This window comes from Chelonia mydas, chromosome 1 (assembly GCF_015237465.2).
Source record: "Chelonia mydas isolate rCheMyd1 chromosome 1, rCheMyd1.pri.v2, whole genome shotgun sequence".
Classification (NCBI taxonomy): Eukaryota; Metazoa; Chordata; order Testudines; family Cheloniidae; genus Chelonia; species Chelonia mydas.
Window position 1 is genome coordinate 262,026,536 of NC_057849.1, and position 16,503 is coordinate 262,043,038.

General features: G+C 40.6%; 1 protein-coding gene across 13 annotated transcripts in view; it reads right to left on the bottom strand.

The window, feature by feature from the left end:
* The window catches only part of CNOT4 (CCR4-NOT transcription complex subunit 4), a 114,176-nt gene that overhangs the window by 63,715 nt on the left and 33,958 nt on the right, over window positions 1-16,503 (bottom strand). For all 13 annotated transcript variants that reach the window (XM_007069284.4, XM_007069282.4, XM_007069281.4 and 10 more), the window contains exon 2: window positions 2,017-2,283. In XM_007069284.4, coding sequence (XP_007069346.2) covers window positions 2,017-2,190 — 174 coding nt within the window. In that variant the 5' untranslated portion in view covers window positions 2,191-2,283. The remainder of the gene's footprint in view (window positions 1-2,016; window positions 2,284-16,503) is intronic.

Sequence of the window (16,503 nt, forward strand, 5' to 3'; positions counted from 1 at the left end):
CAACATGACTGCTTTTGCTGCAGCTACCACCTCAGAGTTTTGGACAGATGTTACTGGGATCCTGGCAGAGCCTCTGGCATTCCTGGATCCTGGTCTGCCCCACTAGTTTCAGAGAGCACCATGGGAGGTGGTGTTCTCTTCTTTCCAGGTTCCTCAACAGCCCACTGGTGGGTACCACAGTTCTGTCCAAAAGCATCTCATGCTTCCAAAGATGGGAGAGTGCCAAGAACGTGGTCTGGTTCATCATAAGGGCAGATTTTCCTCCCTGCCCTGGAATGGCTGTTGACATCCCCAGCCTTATTAACATTGCACCGCCAGTCCTTCTATTTTCTCCCAGCACTATTTTCCTGAGCAAATGATATCCAGCTCAGTAAGGCATTCAGACACCTAGTCATGAGCCAAAGTGTTCCAAATTATAGAGGTCAGCTGTAACGATCTCCTTAATCCAGACATTCACTAGTGCCCGGAAGTCTGCTGAGGAATACCTGGCAGCATGTTTCTACGGTGGCTCCTGAGACATGCTCCAAAACCAGTTTGCAAGCACACAGTAATCACAAAGGAGTGAATACTGGCAAGAAGTACTGTACAACAACATTTCGGGGGCATGAAGCAATATTTGTACAGGCAAAAAGAGTCCAGAAAGCTTGTCCTCAAGCCAGCAGAGTACAGAAGGTAAATCAGACAGACTCCATAAGCAGGTACTGTGGGACTGTAGCAGAAGGAATAATCATATCATTGGCATTATCACAATAGAATTTACTGTCGACAATGGCATTGCACTGGTGGAGACAGACAGTGACCGATGACACTGATTAGTCTTCCTTGTAGAAAGTCCAATCCAAAACAGTGAAGCTAGCTTCTGTGCACCACTGATTACACCTGTATGTCAATGTGTGGTGCTTTTCAGGCTTGCTAGAGTCTCCAAACAGTGATTAGCATGCCAAATTTCTTTACTGTAGACAAGGCCCAAAGGAGCAACATGGTAAGATGACTGAAGGTGCATATGGAAGAATGAGGCAGCAAGTGCACAGATGCAGGTGTAGCAAGGTTACTTAAGGCCTAGAAAGGGAGCTGGAATTGATACCATAAAAGAGACAAGATGCCAATGAAGGGATTCAGTGAGGACAGGGACATGCTTAGAACAGGGGAAAAAAGGGGGGACCTCTGTAGCTGGGTTTAGAGGAAAAAAGGTGAAAAGCAAGGAGACAAGAGGAAGTTATAATAATTAAAGGAGACATTACCAAGGATTTCTGAAGAGGTGTGTTGGGTGATGAAGGCAGAAGGAAGCAACAGATTTTAGCTGAGACTACATGAGGAGGAAAGAAAAGAGAAAAGTCAAAGATTCCAAGGTTGTGACCCTAGGAGACACGAAGGGCAGCAGACTTGAAGATCAGTTTTAGGGAGTTTAAAAAGAGAGAACCAAAATATGTCAGGTAACTGGAGTTGTGACTGGATAGAATGGGCAAAGTCTAAGTATGGCACTCAAAATTCATTGAGCATTTGGTAACAAAGATGCAAGAAACTAGACACCCGTCAAGCACTCTCACCAAGAGCTAATGGCTTGTAAAGTGGGTGTCAATAAAAATGAAGAATAGCTCTGGCTCAACAAGTACAGCAAAAAGGGGTGCTTTATGAACTCCCACACAGCTCCACCACCATACCTTAACCCTCACTTGAAGCGTATCCTGCTGTTCCAATCCTCGCCATCTATCCCCAGACAGATACATCAGCGCATCACTATCCTGATTCCCAAATTTTTTATTTCTCCTTTAACTCTACCCACAGACCTCAGTCCTGACCTGCACCCTCCACTGCTATTCCACTTCGATCTATTCCGCAGAGACGACTACTGGTTCCATAATGATTTGCATAGGTACAGATGGCATCCAGACAGTGAGACGCTCACACCAGATCTACATTGTCATTTGAAGCAAGGTTCCCTGATGTAAAAGAGTACTAACCAATGCAAGAACCTCAAGACATATGCAAGGTAAGCAGTTATTCCAGGATATTTACCTTTCTGCAAGCAGGACAAAGTCCATTCTCATCAGTGCGGATACGATGCCAACAGAAGCGACAGATTTGGTAGCCACAGGTGCAAGGGAAGAAGTTGATGTCATCAATCTCCAAGGGCTCCATGCAAAGAGGGCATTCCACAGGGTCTTCCTTCGCATCAGGGCTGCGAGACATCTTCACGTGTTTGCAGAGCAGCAAAAAAGTTTATAATAACTTAAGGGAGCAGAAAGGTCTGCACTGATAATTAAAATGGAGCAACTTGAAGATCTGCAAGAAAATAAGACAAATGTGTCATTGAGTTAGTATTCATGTTTATATTGCAAAACCCATTTTAACAACACAGAAAACCCAAATGACAAATTTAGACTTTTGGTTGTATCTTTCAATTCTCCATAGCCTTTCCTCTCTCTCTCTACCCCCGTAGTCTTTCCTACATGAGTTATTCACTAAGTCCAACTTGGGCCTCTCGTTCTGCTTCTGAGTCACATGAGCTGTTGGAAAGGTGCTATTATTGGTGTTTCCCTACCTAGCAAGTCATTGCTCTGACTGTTGCTGGCCAAGTGTCCTTGCCCAACAAACCCTAGATTTGAGATTTTGCAGATGAGCACAAATACCTAAAAGCAACACATGGAGTACATGCAAACCTTCCTGGACACATTTAGGGAGTGTCTGAAGTCGATCTCGGTAAGTGGCAATGAAGTGAAAAAATGAACTTACTTGCTTTATAAAATATTTGCAGAGATTGGGAATTATTTCAAGCTCACTGGTTCAAATCCAGTCTCAGTCAGTAGGTTAAGAAACCTTTTTAAGCACAGAAATTTAACAAAAAAGGCAGTAAAAGCTCTTTTCCTCAACCCTGACCTGAAGCAACTATGAGAGAGGAATTCAGTGTGTCTCTATTGCATTCTCAGACACTGCTGAGAGTAGCTACAGCTGTCCATTAAGTTACAGCTGATGTGTACATAAGCCTGTCCACCGCAACTGATCAACCCACTTTCTGTAGGCTACCACTTTTTTTTCCTAGTGGCATCATTCTGGAGCTTTTCATCAGTGCCAAATTCACACTACCATTGGTATGCTGACAAAAGCTATTATGGCATTTGCTTAATTACATTTTGCATAACTAATACTACATCTAAGTTTTGAAAATGGCTTCTATTGTAACACCCATTTTCAGTGCTCAACTTCTTCCAGAAGGATAGCTTTTAGAAAAGATTTTCAATAATTGGTTTTTGCTCAAATGTAAAATTTATAAGCCTAGGGAAAAATCCTTTCATCTGCTTGGGTGCATGCTGACGGAGAAGATGGATTAAGTTTTTCCTGCTAAAAATCTGATTAGGGAACTGTTACTTTTACATTTGAAACTTGGCAGGCAGACATTTTTAACATTGTTTGTGAGGATGGGGAGCAGGGCTCAACAGCCCTGGGGCTTACTTCCGGTTTATATCTTAAGCTCCTAAAGCTCATGCTTCAACCTGCTACTGGCAGGGACCAGGAAAATATTCCCCCAATGTGTTCTGGGAGTTATTTCCTCTTCTTCCTTCTGAAGTAACAGGGACAGCCACAGCTAGAGATGATACACTGGTGAGGTGGGCTCTGCTTTCTCTCAGGTGCTTGGCTGGCTAGTTCTTGCTCACATACTCAGGGTCTAAATGATCACATTATGTGGGTCATGTAGGAATTTTCCCCCAGATCGGATTAGCAGTGATTTTAGGGGATGGGGGCAGGGCTGGCCTTCCTCTGCAGCACATGGGTGCAGGTCACATTTAATCATTTTTCTGTCATTGCAGGGATCTTTAGCACCATCTAAGAGAAGTGTGGCTGGCCACTGTAAGAGAACTGGAAGGACCTACTGCCTGTATGAAGAGTATAGAGGAAGCTTAAAATACATGACAGAGCAAATCCATAGGCCGCTCCCAGATCACCTGTCTGACGAGCAGGTCTGTCAGGTCCTCCCCCTCCCTAGATGGGAAAGGAGGCAAGGAGGGTTTTGATACCAATCCCTGGTTAGTCCGGTGAAAATGAGGGTCTTCAACTGTGTTCCCTGTAAGCTGCACGGTTGGGTGGCTACCCAGCAGAGATTCAAGTGCAGCCCAGTTGATTAGCAGAGTGCACACATCCGGCAGTGTGTGTTCAGGTGCCCCTCCCCCTGCTGCTTTGCAGCCACATTGCTCCATCCCACAGCTGCTCCCAGGACCCTCCTGCTGCCTGTGCAGAGCAGGGGGATGGGTGGCTGCTGCTGTCAGGCTGTCCCCCTCCCCCTGCCCACCATCTCCACAGAGCATGGGAGCTCCACAGAGCTGGCTCAGGACTCTGAGCTGCTGCGGTCTGAGGTCTGAACAGTGAGTGCCTTACTTAAAAAAAAGAGACAGTGCATGGTTTTTAAGACTTCCCCAGCAGTCACTCACATACACCCCTTGCCCATGTATCCCATCTCCGCAGAGCAGGGGAGAGGAGACAGGGCTCAGGACAGAGCAGGAGAGCTTTCCGTGAGTGCCTTAAAGAGACAGCATTCAGCATCTCTCAGAAACGTCCCCAGCAGCCAGCACACACACTGTCTCTGGGTCACACAGTCTTTCACACTCACCTCCCAACACATACTTTATTATTATTGTTACTTCTGGGTACTTCCTGCAATGCACATATATTCTCCGTAATTTTATTCTTTCAAAATGTATTATTTTAGTGTTTTGACTGGTCTATGCATTTCATACTTTTTATTTCTCTTACACTTAAATTTAATTCTTTGAATAGTGAGTTCTAAAACACCTAACCTGTCCTGGCTGCAGTAATTATCCCTATGGTAACTTTTAAAAAGTATACATTATATCTAGATTTTTTGTTTCTACTGGTGGCACACATCCGCACATAGATCTGTGCACATAAAATTTATTCCGCACAGGGATGGAAAAAATTAGATGGAATATTGGTCCTCAAGTATATGAAGTCAGGTGCAGTCCTGGTAAAAGAAGTAACAGTGTGTATTTAAGTGCCCACTACCTTTAGTGCTCATGTAATGATGAGATTAAAAGGAGCAGACGTATCAAAGGTACTAATGTTTCTAGTTGGCATGCACCAATAATATTTCTGCTGTTCCCAGTTTCCCCCCCTTTCCTTCCTACTTGATTCCCTAGGAAGGTAAAAAGCAAAAAACGTACTAATGAAATTTAGGATATATAGTTAAAAATCAAAATGTAAGGGTTAGGATTGCTACAACACAATTCTTTTATTAGTGGCAGTATTACAGTAGCACCCAGAGGCCCAAGCCAGATTCAGCACCCTTCTGTAGTACATTCTGTACAAAACAATTAAAAATAAAAGAATCCCCATGCCTTGGAATTTGCCCTTATTTTAGGCATCTGTATTATGTTGTTTCTCTTGTTAAAAAGGATACCTTAATACATTGCTGTTGGAGGGTTTACTAAGCAAATGCGTGCAATGTCAAGTTAACACTTCAGTTAAAACCTTAAAGTTTACATTTCCTGACATTAAATTTGCAAAAATTAAATACAGTTATTGCATTTGTATTTAACGATCAGTTTTGCTGGAAGTAGACTACCTAAACTGAGTAAGTGGTGGAATTAGTTTCTATCTAGGAAGTGCAGGGAGAATTGTATGGAGTTTCTTCAGATTAGATTTGGATTACATTTAGTCAGATGTCTAAAAACAGGCCAGTAAGCAAACAATGTATTCTGTTGAACAGTCTACTCATTCCATTGCACGTTCAGCAAATCTAAGGCTATTGAAATATGTCTGAATCAAGCAATGCCAACGCTAATGAAAGTAATTTTCTTTTTAATGTGACAATTTCGAAAGGATGCCAACATATTTAATAATTCTACTGACAACTGAAGTTGATATTTGGACCTTCTGCTAGAAAAAGTCACCAGTTCATGAAAAACATACCACTTATTAGCTAGTGCCTCAGACATGCAGACAGGCTCTCTAGCAAAACTGCAAAGTGATTAACATTTATGAGCTGTTTAAGTTAGCACTAAGAGTTCAGCAGCTGCTGGTAATAAAGCCAGTAGATTTCTGCATAGTCTGCCATAGGCCTGTTTTATATTCCAGCCAAGGGTAAAGAGCAGCTGTGTTCTGTGATTTTGAAACTAAGAGAAAAGCAACATTTTTATTTATTCTGGAAAAGGTTATTTAAAGAAATTCCACCAAAGTCTCTCCCCATTCCAGGGATGTTAATACACCAGGACAGTGTGCCATTGCCACACAAGAACAATGCTCATTTTCCACAATGGAATAGTAAATAGAAGGCAGAACAAAGCAGCATTAGTGGACTATTCATATAGAGCCACTAAAATACATAGGGATATTTAGTCAGCAATAAGGTCATACCAGTTGGAGGGCAGTTCAGAATATTTGTATGATTGTTGCCATCATCTTGGCTTTCCCACTGTATCACATCCCCTTTTAATATCTTGCATTTAATCAAAAGTATCTGGTTTTCAAGATCAAGTTCCAAAAGAAAGTAAAAAAAAACGAATACATCTTCTCAGAAGAGAAAAAGCCTCAAAAAGGTACAAAAAGTAAAAGCTCTGTCAGACAACACAAGGCAGCCAAATTGGACTCTAATAGTTCCACTTCCTGTTTCTGGGAGACCCTTGGTGGCAACCTTCTTTTAACACATTACACAAGGATGCAGCACAGCTGGACACTACCTAGTACAGTCCTCCAGATTGTTGGATGTCTACATGAGAAAAGCAAATAGGTGAAATAGGAAACTAATTAATAGGCTGCTTGCCAGGGACACCTTCAACCTGTAAGTTACACTTACCTGAAAACTGTGTGCCTACCATAGCTAAACACCCAAGATCCAAACAACTAGAAAAGTGAAAAAGTTTCTCCATTTTTCAGTTTGTTTACTTGGTTCCCTTGACAGCTGTGTCTAGTCAGCTTCACTGTTCCACTGTAAAGTTAGGCTTGGAAGGATTAGATTTTTATTGGTAAAATGATGGTAAAAGTTGATTTCCCCATATACACAAACTGACAAAAATTATTTTCATTTATAATAATCAAAATTTACAGATAGACAACGTAAGAAAAATGCTGCTTGACAACTTAAGAGTTTAAGGGCATAAGGATATTTACACATTTTGACACCAGATGTTGACAATTTGTGTTTAAATGATAAAGCTTTAACTTTTTGAATCTCAACATGCCATAAAATTGTCTGACTGCCCCTATTTCCTGCAATTATGAAAATTTAAATAGCTAAAATAAAAAATGCTTACACAAACCAATCTTATCAAAATTATAAAAAAAATTCCATCAAGCCCGGAGAGTCCATTTCTCTCAACAGAACAAAAAAACACCTCACAACACACCCACACCCAGGTTGTCAAGCAATTTAAAAAAATTCATTGCGATTAATTGCACTGTTAAATAGAATACCATTTATTTAAATATTTTTGGGTGTTTTCTACATTTTCAAATATATTGATTTTAATTACAACACAGAATATAAAATTAGGCAATTATTTTCTCCCCCAGTCTTCATTCTGGAAGAACAGATTGCTGTATTGTGGTCTATATTAACAACTTGATCACAATACAACCATTGCACAAGTGTCAGAGTTAAAGGGGTGGACACTGTAAGGTTAGCAAGATTCACTGAGAATCAAGTAGGCATCTCAGTATCCCCCAGTACCAGGCAATATTCACCAGCAACTGAAACAGGCAAAATGAAATCCACAAGATAGTCAGCACAATGCCCCTGAATAGAGTTCTCTATATAAAGTTGAAGAATTAATAGAATGGCCTCAAGGCATCTTGCTAGCCAAAATAGAGGTGTCAGATGGCCAACTGCTGAATCAGAGGTGACATGATCACTGTTTACAGACCTAGCATTCAGCAGAACTATTTTAAGATAGGTATATGATAAAAGAAAAGTTATGTACACAGAATTAATCTTCTCCCTTTTATTAATCAAAGCAAAAGTTGGCCACCACATAAATTTTTATGTAAGCTTAGAGAATAAGCCATTATGTACAGCTAGATAACAGCACACACCATACATAACGCACATAATTTGAAATAAACATGTTGAGATTACGTATTCTCAAGGAATTGATTCACTGCGTGCCATGGACAGTATCAAGACCTCCATTAATAAACTTTACAGGCTAGGAACAAAAGATTGACCACTTGTCCACAAGCAGCTAAAACTTCAGGTCTCGTCCAACATGGAAATGTGCTTGCCCCTGTATTCAGGCTGTATTATTCTCTCAGTTGAAGTGAAATAGTGTTGTGAGAGTACCTAAAGGAATTTCACTGCATTCTTCTTGGTTTGAACTACACTGGCAGAGTTGCTAATTTTTACTTTCTTGTGTTTGTGTCAATTTACTTGCTTTTCACATTTAATTTCATCATCACTTTTTAATTAAAGTTAAAATGCCTCTCAGCGCCAACAACAGGGACAGAAATTAGATTATATAGTTTAAAATTCAAGTTTTTAAGAAATCCAATATCTAAATATCATTATAATGTCCACCTGGTTTGAAATCTAGATCTGATCATACAGTAACACAAGTTTAATCTTCCCCTAGGGCTGCCTGCTGTTAAATGGTCACAGGGATGATTCCACTAAGACATTTTGTTTCTGGTCCCTTTTCCAAGCCAGTAATAATTGTTTGATAGGGTTGGACCACTGTACTTGGACCACTCATACTTATCTTTATTAAGCCCTAGCACATATTTTGCTGCACATGTGTGTGCAGGCTCATCTGGATTGATTTCCCTGTGGAAGACCCACATTCTATCACTGCAGTGCTCAAGGACAGTGGTTTTCAACCTGTTTTCATTTGAGAACCCCTAAAAAATTTTGAATGGAAGTGTGGACCCATTTGGAAATCTTAGACACAGTCCATGGACCCCCAGGGGTCTGTGGACCACAGGTTGAAAACCACTGATATAGGACAATTACACCAATATTTCCACCAAAACCAATTTATTCTGAAAAGCAGATGGCATAGTGGTTAACAGCTTTGTTAAACATCATGTGCAGTAATTTGTTGTGGATAATACAGTATTTAATTGTAAAGACAGTCACTGATATAGGGCACTCAACATCTGTTTAAAGTAGTCCAGCAGACTGTCAGTTTCTGCATTACCATAATTGGCCAATATTTTTTAGTCACTAAGCCATGATGGCAACACAGATTCTGTGGAAATGGTGGTCACTGTGGCCTGGTGAATCTAGCATCCATATGTTCAGCAGCAGCTTCAAACATCGAAAGGTTCAAACATTGTACCTTTGCCTTTAAACTCAAAAACGTGTACCTGTTCAAGGGTGCCATACCTAGTAAGGATTTAGACATAAGGGCCAAGATAGGCTTTCATTGCTCCGAGTTCCAACATAGCCCTTTTTTTAGGATGTGCATTGCCTCTAACAAGATATCCTCTCCTTGAAGAGGGAAACAAACTTCAGTCCTAACAGCAGTTAAGATCATGAAATGATGTGCGCTCAAGTTTGTTTGCCTTAAGACCATCCCTAACTGAGGCAGCATCAGCCCCTAAGCTCAATTTCTACAGTACATATGTTTTAAATGGCTGACAGTCAAGTAACTTTTTGCTATTATCACCCTCAGTAGTCTGGCCAGACTAGCAACCCAACATACGTAGTGGATAGCTACGATATAGTTTACCATTGCCTCAAACACATCAGTAAGCTGGACCAACTGAATTCAGGTCAGTTCTGAATTAGGTTCTTTTCCCTTAATCCTTACAACCCCTAAAGTTGTTCTTATTCCACACAATACCAAGTGTTCCAGCTTCCATGTGTATTATGGAAGTTGAGTACAAGGTTTCTCTTCCTACACAAACCTCATGTACAGTGACTCTTGATCAGCTGCAGCCCAGTCAGTGGAATCTTCTGCAAGCACAATAAAATGTAGCTATCTGTATACATTTGTGCCATTTACCTAAGAGGTTCTGAAATTGCTTCCATAAAGTCTCACTTTGTGAATGGTAATATCATTTGATCTAAGATTGTCATTTTCGACCTGTAAATTGGAGCATTTCAAAAATCTCTCAAATGGAAGTCATGTTTAGTGACTAAATCGTGTTAAGGTGGAAAAATATATGGATTTCATGTTCTACTTAGCGAAGCAATTAAGCAATAGGAACTTTGACAGTGATATTTGCTATTTCTATGCATTTCACATGAACAGTCCTCTAATCTGCACGTTAAAAAAAACCAGTTCTAAATGTTTTACACTTGACAACCATTAGGCAGTTGATGACCTGAGACCACTGCCCATCATACTAGCCAAAATTGTGTCACTTTCTTTATATACTGGAATTGGAAAAGGTTCAGAAAAGGGCAACAAAAACAATTTGGGGTATGGAATGGCTTCCATATGAGGGGAGATTAACAACACTGGGACTTTTCAGGTTGGAAAAGAGACAACTAAGGGAGAATATGATAGAGGTCTATAAAATCATGACAGGTGTGGAGAAAGTAAATAAGTGTTATTTACTCCTTCTCCTAACACAAGAACCAAGGGTCACCAAAAGAAATTAATCGGCAGCAGGTTTAAAACTAAAGGAAGTATTTTTTCCACACAATGCATAGTTAACCTGTGGAACTCCTTGCCAGAGGATGCCAAAACTACAACAGGATTCAAAAAAGAACTAGATAAGTTTATGGAGGATAAGTCTATCAATGGCTATTAGCCAGGACGGGCAGGGATGGTGTCCCTAGCCTCTGTTTGCCAGAGGCTGGAAACGGGCGACAGGATGAATCACTTGATGTTTGCTTGTTCTGTTCATTCCCTCTGCAGTGCTTGGCATTGGCCACTGTTGGAACAGGATGCTGGGCTGGATGGACCTTTGGTCTGACCCAGTGTGGCTGTTCTTATGTACTCCCCCATTTGTCTGGATCCATCTGTTCCTTGTTTTATATTTACAGATAGTAAGCTCTTTGGAGCATGGAGTATTTTGTTGTTGTTTGTATAGCATATAGCACAACACAGTCCTCATCTATGACTTGGACTCATATGTTTACAAAGCCCACGGCAACGAGCCACCCAGCCCAGGCTGATAAACTCAGGGTAACCAGGCTTGCACTAGTGCTCTAAAAAACAGCTGTGTGGAAAGTCCTTTGAGTTTTCATCTCAGGCTCTGAAACCCTACTCCCTCCTTAGGCATCAGAGCCCAAGTTGCAACCTCAAAGCGCTGTCTACACAGATGTTTTTACAGCGCTAGCGCAAACCCAGCTAGCCTGAGTCTGTGAACCTGGGCTGGGAGGCTCACTGCCACAGACTATGTAGACATACCTTTAGGACTGCTACAATAACTATAGTAGGGTTGCCTGTATCAGAAAGCTTCTTGTGCTTACTACAATTAATACACAACTTTTCATCTTTCTGACCTGAGGCTCATGAACATGGAGCTTTCCATGAATTCTGGAAAGTAAATTTTACATCTAATTTCTCTTACCACATGTGTTTTACACTTATATGACTCAGAACCCTCAGTGTTCTTGGTTGAGTCAGGTAGATTTTTTTTAATTTTTTTTTTTTTAAAAGAACCCCAACTGGGTATTTTGAGGTGTTCCACACATTTCAATAAAAACCCAAACAATGCTGTGTGCATATCATTTTTAGTTTGTTTTTTAAAATGTGTTTAAAAGCATTAAAGACTAATTTGCAAATTAAGCTAGGCAGCACCACCCTATTTTGCAGTTACAAGACTAAATGTTAGAGAAAGGTCATCTCCCTATTCAAAATATTAAATCACGTTTTGCTGAAATAATAAAATAATCAAACTGAAGTTTATGTTACTGCACAGGCAACTGTCTCATTTGGAAACCTGATACTAGCCTGTCAAAAGATGGTGTTTGAACTACTAAAGAACCCAGAGCAATTGCTCTCCTCCCCAAAGACCTCTGATCAAAGTACTATGCACTTCTCTAGAAATACTGCACCAGTGTAACTAAATTGATTTTGAATCAACTGACAGTGGTGCAAACTCAGAGACACACATTTAAGTTCTGCTTAAAATTGGTTTAGCTTAATTCAGTACCTTACCAATACAAGCTAAATTGATATAAGAAAGGTTAAGACTGTTTAAGTGCATCTTCTTTAGAGAGGTTTAAAATCCAACTACATGAGCCCAGTTTTTCCAACGTAGACAAGCCCCAGTACATTCCAACCAAGGCTCTGACTCAAGACATGTTCAGCAGTGCATTTCTCGTCCTCTCTCTCCTTCTCCCAAGGCATTACATGTGTGGCTTACACCAAGTAGGCCTCTCTGACTAGCAGCTAGCTCATTTCTCCTCTCCCCACCCAAGTCAGTTCAGTTCTTTATTCCTCTACCACTCTCCCCTCTGACTGGCATCTCAATGTTGCTGAGTCAGATGCCACTCAGCATATTCCCAACACGTCCAGCAGGCAGGAAATCCAACTTTTAGGTGTGCAAGGCTTCTGCATATTAGGGTTTTCATTCAGCCTGCTTCCTTCTTTCAGTGAAGGGGAGGCATGAGAACATGTGATTGTAACATGTGATTGTAACAAAGACATCTTGTAGACTAGTTTATCTCTAGACTTTTAATGTAGCCAATATTTCTATATTCAGTTCTAGACAGCATTTAGTTCTGAAGAGAGCTATATTTTGCACAGAAAGCCAACCTAAAAATTCACAAAGTGAAGCACTTTACCCCATGTAGAGATGTGGGACTGTAAAATTTAAATATAGTTGGCATTTTAGAGCCACCTACCAGCAGCCATCATTTTATCCAATAATCAGACAGTGGGACTTTTGTTTACTCTCTGAATCCAGCTGAAATAGTTCCCATAAAACAAATCTTACAGTTGGGATTATTCCACAGATACCCAAGCACAAGGAGTCACTTCACCACTGAAATGCACTGCAACATGGAACGTAGCAACACAACTATGAATGTTATTAGAAAGTAGTTAACAAAACTTACTTAAGTGAAATTCAGTTTTTACATAAGGTAATAGTTTGAGATTTAAATTAAGAATTTTAATTTTCATGATACTGCAATGAGCAGGATTGGCAGTGGTCTTAGAGATCACAAAACCACTCAGTCCTGTTGCAGCCCATAAATAGCATAACAAAGGATCAAAACACATGCAGTACACAGATTCCCATGTTAGTTTTTTTTTTTTGGGGGGGGGGGGGGGGGGGGGGGGAGGGGAAGAGGGAGAGAGAGAGAGAGACACCGACCTATGGTCTTTCCTGAATGAACTTGGAGAACCTTCAATTCCAGAAGACTTCCCTCAATCTGCTCCCTATATATATTTTTAGCATCAAGTTAGATAACCGTCTTCCTCTAAATTGTAAGTATCCTCTGCTACATGCCTCTGAGTCAGTCATCGCATACTGCACTTTCTGAATATGGTGCAATTAACAAAAACAATATATTAAGGTGCATTACATAACAAGTTTTTTTTATTTAGTTACATGAAACTGACAGTATTCATATCTCAAGTAGCTTAAAAAGAAAAGGAGTACTTGTGGCACCTTAGAGACTAACCAGTTTATTTGAGCATGAGCTTTCGTGAGCTACAGCTCACTTCATCGGATGCATAGCTCACGAAAGCTCATGCTCAAATAAACTGGTTAGTCTCTAAGGTGCCACAAGTACTCCTTTTCTTTTTACGAATACAGACTAACACGGCTGTTACTCTGAAACCTGTCAAGTAGCTTAATATACCTGGACACTATGTTCTGTTCTTAGGACAATGACAGCTAACAGACTACATAAATCATGTAGAAGATGTGCAGCGGGTGCTGTCCCTAACACATTAATGATTAGAGAGTTTTGTTTACCAATGTCCCAGAAACATTCAACTCCTTATGGAAAGCGACATCCATTGTCCAGAGGCAAGCAGAAGCCTTCCGATAGCAAGTGGGTGGGTAAATGGGCTAAGGCAGAAGCTCCTGAACTGGCCAGTAGAGAATTGTGCTGGTAATCAATTGGAAGTTAGCTGCAATGAAGAGCCAGAATCCTATGACCAGCTGTTAAATGCATTAAATCAGTTAAACACAATTTAACAACTGTAGTTTCCATAGGGATGCTACAGAATCATGCAAGGTGAAGGAGATAGTTCACATGATAGTATTAAAATGTGGTCCACACTAAGAGGGTAAAATTGGGAAACCCTGGTCCAAGGCATTAATTTCTGAAGAAGCTAAGCTTTTAAAGTAAATTTCTAGCCCTTATATAGAAGTAAATATAACCTTCCAAATGTGAGCCACTGCAGTGATGCTTCTGTTACTGTAAATTTTTTCTAAGAAACAAGGAAGTGAGACAAAAAACACCAGGTCAGTTTCAATATTGCTATTCAGAATCCGATGGACATCAGTGAAACCAAGAACTGAGTCAGCTTAAATACTAATGCTGCACTTCAAAAACCGGACAAGGGAGTGGAGATAGTAAAAGGGGAGGGCAGAGCCTACCAACGGAGACAGGGAAGAGGATGTACAGAAGTGTAGTGAGGAGCCCCATAGTTCCACCTTTGCAGCATCCTGGAGTCAGAGAAACGGTAAAATGAGATATCACACTGCATCAGTCAAGAGTTTCTGAGGTAAGGAATACATTGTTTTTCAGTCTCGCAGGGTCACTTCTTGACATTCCAAAATGTAAGAAGGCCCAAGGGGAAAAAAGCACTTGCACAATTTGCTTCTTTAATGTATAATGGCCTGAGAGCTTCCCCCCAAAATTGTATGCTTGTTTATTTACATTAGAAATGTTGGTCCTGTTTAGGTTTGAAGACTACAGCCACTGGAGGTCGGCAAATAACGGTGGTGGGGGGGGTTTTTTTTTTTTTGGTTTGCAGGCTTTTTTGGATGGGGGCGGGGGAGGGTGGATCAAGCTGAATCTGAAACTTTTCCAAAAAAAGGTCAAATAGAAAGAGGCCATTTTGGGTCAAATGAAGCACATGGTTTGATCCCAAAAAAATTAGTTTCCAGACATTTTTAAAGAACTAGATTTACAAAATGGCCAAGTAGGAGGTGCCACTCTTGTAACTTTAGCCTGGTGGTTAGGGCACTTACCCAGGATTGGGAGACAAGGGTTCAGTTCCTCCAAATCTCTGCTCCACAGCAGGCAGAGGAACTTGAGTCTTTTACTTCCCCAGAAAAGTGCTATAGCCACCAGGCTATGGAATTTTTGGAAGTAGGTCTCAATCTCTCCTGTTGACACTATTCCTTTTTGTTTGAATTAAATATTCAGTGGTGCCAGGATCTGAACTTGGATCTCCCACCGAACAGGCAGGTGTACTAACCACCAAGCTGGAGTCACATACTCTGTCTCAATAACTACTCAACTATTTCATACAAAGTGAAGCAGCTTCAACAGGCAAGAGAGCGCTGCCCCAGAACACCCACATTGTTTTGGGAGATGCAAAATCCAAGTTTAAATTCCTGCTCCACATCAGGAAGAGGAGGGAACTGAACCTAGGTCTCCCACATCACTGGTGAGTGCCCCAAATCACTGGGCTAAAAGTTAAGGGAGCACTACCACAAGCATCTCTTGAGTCCTGTTTTGTGAATGGCAAAGTCCTCTTGTGAATCTAGCCCAAAAAGTTTTCCGACTTAAACTATGAGGCAAATAGGCCTTTGGGTTGACCAAACTACATTTTTCAACAACTGATTTATTCATCCAGAAAGTCTCACCCAGCTCTAATGGCTAAGTCACTAAAGCAAAGTGTGAAACCTAAGCAATTTAGAGGGGAAGAGATTCTTCAGAGTACAGTTTAAGAACCTTGTTTATTGTTTAATATCCATTTAACTTCAAATGACAAAGGCTTCCTTTATTCAAAGCTTTGATTCAACACTATCTCCTCTTCAATTAAGGCACTACGATATTTACTGTGTGCTCCAATTCCTCCAAAGGTTCTCCAGAAAAACCAGGTAAGATCATATTGGAAATACTGGATACTTCCAAGATAAAATATAATCAAGAAAGAAAAATTAAAAACTTTCAGACCTTTCTACACCATACAGCACCCAAAACAAAAGTGCTTTGCAGATCACCTTTAAAAACAGCAACAGATACAAAACGTGTTGACACATGAATTCAGTTTTATTACTAAACCAAATCATTTCCCCCATATATTCCTTGTCAACCAGTTTAATGTGCTGGCTGTGTAAGGTATATACAGGCTGTTAAATAGAGAGGAAGCAAGTCTCAAAGCAGAGCAGCTTTCATTTAAAAAGCCCTTTCAACGGCTCTTTTCTGTTTAAGCCAAGGTGTGGTTCCAGTTTGAGTGCTTCTGCTGATCTGACACAACCAGGCTGCAAAGCATTTAGGTCTTTTAAAAACTAAAACCAATAACTGAGATTTTAGGCACTCTTCCGATGCCTTCAGCTCTACCTGGATACTTATTGGCAGCCAGTACAGAGTATGGACACTAGTACAGAGTATTTTATATGACATGCTGCTTAATAAAGAAGGCAGACATTTGGCACTAGGTTCAGTATCTTTATGGTCTTATTGTGTAG